Source organism: Alligator sinensis, unplaced genomic scaffold (assembly GCF_000455745.1).
Source record: "Alligator sinensis unplaced genomic scaffold, ASM45574v1 scaffold1575_1, whole genome shotgun sequence".
NCBI lineage: Eukaryota > Metazoa > Chordata > Crocodylia > Alligatoridae > Alligator > Alligator sinensis.
In genome coordinates, this window is record NW_005843253.1 from 91,599 (window position 1) to 98,606 (window position 7,008).

The 7,008-nt window shown below is 59.1% G+C and overlaps 1 protein-coding gene and 1 long non-coding RNA gene across 2 annotated transcripts; one reads left to right on the forward strand and one right to left on the reverse strand.

Annotated features, from left to right (window-relative positions):
- Positions 1 to 9: 9 nt before the first annotated feature.
- Positions 10 to 1,203, forward strand: LOC106723171. The gene is made up of 2 exons (XR_001359139.2): positions 10 to 52; positions 613 to 1,203. It is a non-coding gene; the product is annotated as an uncharacterized LOC106723171 (long non-coding RNA).
- A 3,226-nt stretch (positions 1,204 to 4,429) lies between these two features.
- Positions 4,430 to 6,822, reverse strand: CD79A (CD79a molecule). The gene is made up of 5 exons (XM_006038100.3): positions 6,492 to 6,822; positions 5,314 to 5,817; positions 4,972 to 5,090; positions 4,801 to 4,869; positions 4,430 to 4,694 (listed from the first exon to the last, which is right to left on the reverse strand). Exons 1-5 carry the CDS (start codon positions 6,748 to 6,750, stop codon positions 4,581 to 4,583), a joined length of 1,065 nt encoding a protein of 354 aa, XP_006038162.2. The 5' UTR covers positions 6,751 to 6,822; the 3' UTR covers positions 4,430 to 4,580.
- Positions 6,823 to 7,008: the final 186 nt, after the last annotated feature.

Here is a 7,008-nt window from a genome sequence, read left to right on the forward strand (position 1 = left end):
CCCACAGCCCCCGCCTCCGAGTCGGGTGAGGGATGGATGCCGAAACTGCTAGGTACCAGGGCAGGGGTCGATGAGACGCGCTGCTTAGGCGGCTCCATTAATTCACGTCTCCCTGGGGGAGTCTGCTCCGTGTGGCACAGCCCCCCCCGCCCCCCTCCGCACACGCACACGCGCGCGCGCTGCAACCCCCCAGGCTCAGCAGGGTTCACCAGTTGCATTTTCTGCTCCTGCAGCCGCCCGGAGAGCAAGCATTCGCCCTGCCTCGACTCGCGGCAAGGGGCGAAGCCAAACCACGCAGGCCAAAGAGGGGGTGGTGGCCATTTCCCCCGCCTGCAGCCTGCGCCGGCGGCGCGGAGACAGGAAACGTGCTGCTTGCGCGCAGCATTCGGTGGGGCTCGAACCGCGCGGTGACATCTCTTTTAGCCATGGCGGGGGGCGGACTCGGGGTTTCCAAACCTCTCCCAAGTCAACGGCGGTTTCCGAGCGCTCGCTCTGCCTCTTATTTATAACACGTTAAGTGACGTGGCGGCAGGCGCGGAGCTGCTCCTTACGTAACGAAGCATTAACTCGCTAAATCGTCCGTGTGAAAAGAACTAACGCTCTGTCTTTCAGCGCGGGCAATTATTCTGCACCTCGCTACCTTCGCTCGTTACGCCGCGCCGCGAAACCAATTACGCTGTAACAACTGCAATAAGCTGCCGGTCCTGCTCGGATGCGCAGGGGAGCGCGCGGCGGGGAGACAGGGGTGCGCAGAAGACGACCTTATTACCGGTCTTCCCCGTCTCGGGTTCCCGTGACTCTGTGACAGCCAGAACACGCCAGTGCCGGCAGGCCCCGGCACCGGGACGCTAATAATTTCAGTCATGTCTGTCTCGCAGCATTTGGAAATATATTAATCTTTCTTACACCTCCAGTCAGAACCTTCAGGCCACCCTATAAATCCAGCAGTTTGAAAAAGGGAAAAAAGAACAGGCAGGACATCCGTCAAGGAAGCTTATTAAATATCTCTGCTGATTAATCTTATTGACGAGGTGAACCCCCGTAATTTTCTCCGCAGCGACTTGAACGCGGAAAGAGCTATGGGCCTGCTACTTCCAGCCGAGGTGACTGCTGCAACTAACAATTAAGTAATGAACAGATAATAGCGTTACTGTTAACCGTAATAAGTGAAGCCCAGAGTCATGAGCCGATGGTTTCAATAAATCACTTGGTACAAATATGAAGGGCCTGAAAGACGGCCTGGGGGGAGGGGAAAACCTGAAAATGTGTCGATGCAGAGCGGAGGAGGATCAGGAGCAGGGTCGTGGCTCTGCGCAGGCCCCTCTTAGGCTCGGCTGCAAATGCAAAAGGGAACAATTCAGCTGCCTGCCACTTCCGGAGGTGGTAAATTGAAGAGGGGAGAGTCTAGCGGAAGGGGGAGCCCAAATCAGCCCTCGCAACAACATCCTGATTTTGACACCAGAGAGCAGGCTCGGTGGCACCCTCTCCCACCAGCTTCTCCGGCCTTCTTTTGATATAGGAGAATACTCAGATGCAGCAAAAACGAGGTTTCAAAGCGGAAAGAAAAGGGTCCATCGTGTTGCCACCCGGGTTATCAAACTTAAAAACTAAAAGTACTTTGAACACACGGGGATCCCAGTGTAACCGTATTGGTCTAGACTCTAGGGGGGAGAAAAAGGAACCAAAACTCATGGTAGAGGTGATATCATTGCAAATAAAGACTTTTTTTTTTCTTTCTTTTTTTTTTTTTTCCAAATATTAAGTTGGTTTAATAAAAGATATCATCTCAGCCCCCCGCCCCGGGGCCGTGAGTTTTGTTGCCTGTGAATGCACAGACTTCGCCTGCTTGGGACAAAAGCGCCCTGTTTGCATCAGGCTGCGACCACGGAATGGGTGAAATCCTAGAACTTAAACCTTAGATGTGACCTAACCCCCACCTTTTCTCCCGCCCACTACGGATCCTCTTTGCATTTGACTATTCAAGACCTGCCCTCCCCCGTCCAAGCCTTGGATTCATCCTGACAAGCCGGGGGGCATAGACATGTCTCTCATGCAGCCCCTTGCAGCTCTTGGTTTAGCCTCCCCGCAGGCAGGCTCAGCTGCAGGGCACAGCTCCAAAACGGTTGCATCTCCGCTCTCATTGCAAAGCAAACAGGCCAGGCCAGAGCAGACCGCAGAGGGACAAAGCTCCCAGAATTTGGCGTTTGTGCCATGGAGCCCAGCACTGGTAAGCCCGGCGTGGGGGAATTAGCTTGATTATGAAGCGCTTTCATCTCTGGTGGCATCATTTGCAGTTGCCTGGAAAAGGCTGCTTACCCCAAAGGGACCAGGCTCTTGAGAGAGAGAGATGCAGAAACACCCCTGTTATCTCTCTGGTGGGGAAAAGCTGCTCGTGACAGTTCCCTCGCCACCGAGGTCACGGCCCCTTCCCCCCACATGCACCAGGTCACAGCTGCCACTGCTCTAGATCCCTGTTCCCACCACCCCCTTAATTACAGGGTGGCTTAATTATGGCTTGGCTTCCTCCTGGGAGGTCCTGTAACAGCAGGTGGAGGCCAAGCTGGCCCCGATTGGGGTGGGCACTGGGGCAGTTATCACAGAACTGCCCTGACACCCACCCCAATCCAGCTCAGCAGCTCAAAATGCAAGTGGCAGGACACAGCTTTGCCCCTTTTCTGCTGCTTTTCCAGTGCCCCAGCTCATCCGAGACCAGAAGATAGTGTCACTGCTTAGTTAATTATAATCAGAAAGTATCCGCTAACAGTGGTAGGCCAGCTCGGCTCATGTTTCCGCCTGTGCTCGCGTGCAGAGGCCTCGTTCTCATTTACTCTGAGGCCGCAGAGAATTAGGCCCTGCAGGTGTCCCTGCCCACCTTGCACGGACCAAGCGAGCCCCATAACAACCTCCTCCTCAGATCTTCCCCAGCCCACACCTACAGCTTGAGAAATCAGTGAGCTGCAGGACAGCGATGCCTTGTGCAAGCAGCACAACTTCTGTCCAGCTTCCCCTGTTGCCCACTGTCTGCGTGCAAACCCGTCGTCCCCTCTCCTCCTGCTCTTGTGTGTGCTCCCATGTTTGCACGCCAGTGTGGGCATGCACAGGCCTATCCAGGAGTTTCATAGCCAATCCTGAAAGCCCCCTACATCTCTTAAAGCAGCCAGGTTGGCTGAAACTGGTCTCTGGCTGCCCCTGGGCCTGTGTGGCAGGTGCATACAGGCCTTCAGTGCAGAGAGGGGAATGCTAATGGCACCCCAGGGAACAAACAGGTCTCTCTGTTGCCTCTTTCCCCCTCCAATTTGCAAGCAGTGCCTGGTGCCCTTCATCCGCGAGGAGAGCTTTCCTCACCTCAGCATGCAGATGGGGTCCCCCCTCATCCCGTGGCCCGGGCCAGGTGCCCAGACCCTGCCCACAGGCCTCCACTTTGGCCCCTCCAGAGGGAGGAGACTGAAGCAGCCCACAGCGCCTATTCTTGGCTGCCACATGCAGCCCATGACACCTTTTTTCTGTGCCAGCCTGGCTCAGCACAGCGTGACACGCAGGAGGGGAAGTTCCCAGCTCCGCCGCGCTCTCTGTTTGCACCGTTAATTAATAACTTCTGAATGGTGCTACGTGCTCCCTGTGTAACAAAGGGGGCTGGGAATTATAGATGGGGATGTCTGGATCTTAATATAACACACCCCATTGCCAGAGGGGGTGAAGTGGGAGCTCCTTTAAAGGGGGCTCTGCTTCCAAAGGGTGGGAGACCCTGTTCTACCCTAGCTTTGGCCCAGGGCCAGCTCCTGGTTATGCCCACCAGCCTCAGTGAGTCTTGCCCGGTCTAACCCTAGGTCACTGAGGACACAAGCTGGCACATGGATGGGGAGGACAAAGCTCTTTCCACCTGGCGCTGGGCTTCTCACCAGAAACCAGAGAATCCCTGGGGACATGGTGAGTCGCCCTCACTGCATGAATCCAGGAGGCTTTTCAAGCAAGCACTTTAATGAGCCACTTTCCTAACTGCAAACCCCCAGGTTCGTTAACTGTGCCAGGGATGAGAAGGACCAAAACCTCATCACCTTCCAGCATTATGGGAAAATCTACTGCCGAGTGTGCTGGGCCGGCACTTGTAACATGTACAAGCACCCCCAAGAGCTGCTGGTCTGGGACAGAGACAATCGTGGTACGGGGTGAAAGACCTCTGCTGCCCCCAGGTACCCACGCTGGGCACGGTGTGCCAGATCCCAGGGGCCAGCCCCCCCCAGAATACCCCTGTGCCAATGCCCTGCTCCATGGGGGAAGCCTCCGTGTTTCAGCAAATAAACCAACCTTCTCATACACCCATGCCACCTAGGTGCTCCTTCCTATGCCAGACTGGCCTCTCGCCCCTCCCCTTCACCAGGGAGCCCCCTGCCCATGACGGGGCAGGCGAGACAGGCCAGGGGCATGACTACAACCACACCAGGCACACTTTATTGCAGCTGCAAAGCAGACAGTGGTCCCAAGCGGCAGGGCCAGGGGTTCTTGTGTAGCAGGGCACAGGGCAGGTGCCAAGACACCTCCGTGTGGCAGGGGGCTACAGGAAGCAGGGGGGCAGCTGGGCCTTATGGCTTCTCCAGCTGGATGTCGGAGCCACGGATGTTGGCCACGTCCTGGTAGGTGGACTGGAGCCCCCGTGAGATATCCTCGTACATGGAGCAGTCATCCAGGTTCAGCCCCTGCAGAGGCAACACGGCTTGTCATGGTCTGGATGGGGGTCCATGCCCCCGCACCCCCCAGGCCCTGCTGCCCCTTTCTGGCCCCCTGAACCCCTGCCCTGCTCACCTCGTACAGGTTCTCCTCCTCGTATGCGCTCTTCTTGGCCTGCAGCAGGCGCTCGTTCGCCCACCTCTTCTGTGGATGGGGACAGGTATGAGGCCATGACCCCCAGCTCCCCCTCCTGGCCACCCCCTGACCCAGCTCCGGATGCCGGGGTTCCCCAGGACAGGCGCTCACCCTGAAGAGCAGGAAGAGGCCAGGCCCCACAGCACAGAAGAGCAGCAGGATGCCCTCGGCCGTGATGATCTGGTTCTTGGTGGACTCCCGCATGTTCAGGAAGGACGTGGGCATGGGCTCTGCAACAGGGCACAGGTGAGACCCACACCTGAACTGCACCCCCCCATCCCCCTCCCAGCCACCCTTACAGGGGACCACTGCCTCGACCCACCCCAGAGCCAGCCACATCCCAGGCCTGAGATGTACAGGTCAGGAGGCACTTAGCACCACTTCCACCCGCGCCAGACACTGGCATCATATGCATGTATGGCCACACCGTGTCCCACCCCGTGGGTCACTCACTGCGGACACGCAGGTAGGTGCCGCAGGACTGCCCCCGCATGTCGTCCGCCTCCACGCGGCAGTAGTAGAGCCCAGAGTGCTGCTTCTCAGCATGGGGGAAGGCGAGTAGGGAGGTGCCGTGGCGCCCATCCACGCTGATCCAGCAGTCTGAGCCATTGACCATGACAGGCAATTCAGTGCAGTTGGCGCTGCAGGCACGGCTCCAGATGACGGAGGCGTTCGGGTTGGCCTGGAACTCGCACCGCAGCTCAGCCGGGCTGCCCACCGTGACCGTGAGCGATGTGGGGCCAGGCTGTACCCGCAGCACCGACAGTGGGAGCCACGGCAGCTGGGCGGTCCGGTTGGTCTCCACCGTCACGGAGTCTGACTTTAGTGGCTTCGCCACTGCCTTCTGCTCGGGCACAATGGTGTTGCCCCACGGCGGGGTTGTAGGCGACCCCGAGCAGTTCATTGTGGCATTGGGGGTCATGGTCCCTGCGGATGTGACGACCCCACGCAGGCAACCTGGGGAGGGGCATTGTTAGGGTCAGGGAGTGCGGTCCCATTGAGACCTACAGGACAGGACCCAGGCATCCAGGTGCTACCCAGCCCCCACCTGCCGGTAACCCTGATTTGCATGGAGTTGGCAGGAAGGAGCAGTCACGGCCCCAGCCCTGCAAAGCTGGGGGCACCGATCCAGTGGCCTAGACACCTAGGTTCCACCACAGCAATCTTTTTTTGGGGGGAGGGATCTCTGCCCTCATTTGTATCACACCTCACGTTGATTAAAACAGGACCCCCCAGCCCCTGCTAATCACAGTGCTGTGTTACTGCTCCCCCAGGCCTGGGAGGGGCTGCAACCCACAGCCTGCCCCCCCCGCCCCCACCCGCTGTGTTTCGCTTCCTCCTTCCCGCCCCTGTTGACAGGAAACCAAACCACCCAGCAGGGAGGGGGAGGGGGGCAAACCTAAGACTATTATCAGGTGTTTTCGGGCAGGGGGGGCAATGGGACCCAGGCCCCGAGCCAGATTCCAGGGCTCAGCCCCACAACAAGCCCTTATTCACATCTAAGCTGGGGGTACTAGAGGGCCCCAACCTGGCCCTGATGCAGCCGAAGATGTGCCCGATGGATCCAGACAACAGGCGTCCCACACCCCTGGCCTGGCCCCCGGCAGCTCCCCTGCCGCCCAGGCACCTACCTGACAGGAGGGCGAGGAAGAGGGGCAATGTGGCCCAGCCCCATGGGGTGACCCGCAGCATGCTGCTGGCAGGATGACCCACGCACTGCCACGTCTGCCGCCCGGACCTGGGTGCTCTGAGCCCTGCGCCTGGCGGAGATGCGCCCTGGTGCCCCCGGCCGCCCGCCCCCCGCGCAGCCCTTCCGGCCCCTGCCCCTGGGACCACGGGTGGGGGGAGGCTCACTGCCAGGGTGGAAAATGGCACCTGGCGTGATGCCATCCCAGAGACCCCGTTACACCCAGCCCTGACACCCACACCACAGCCAACCGCATCCCAGGGTTTGATACCAGATCTGACACCCACCCCAGAGCCAGCCGCATCCCAGCCCTGCAATACCAGGCCCTATGTCCACCCCAGAGCCAGCCGCATCCCAGGGTGCGATACCAGCCCTGATGTCCATCTCAGAGCCAGCCGCAGCCCAGGGTGTGATACCAGCCCCGACATCCACCCCAGAGCCAGCCGCATCCCAGGGGGTGA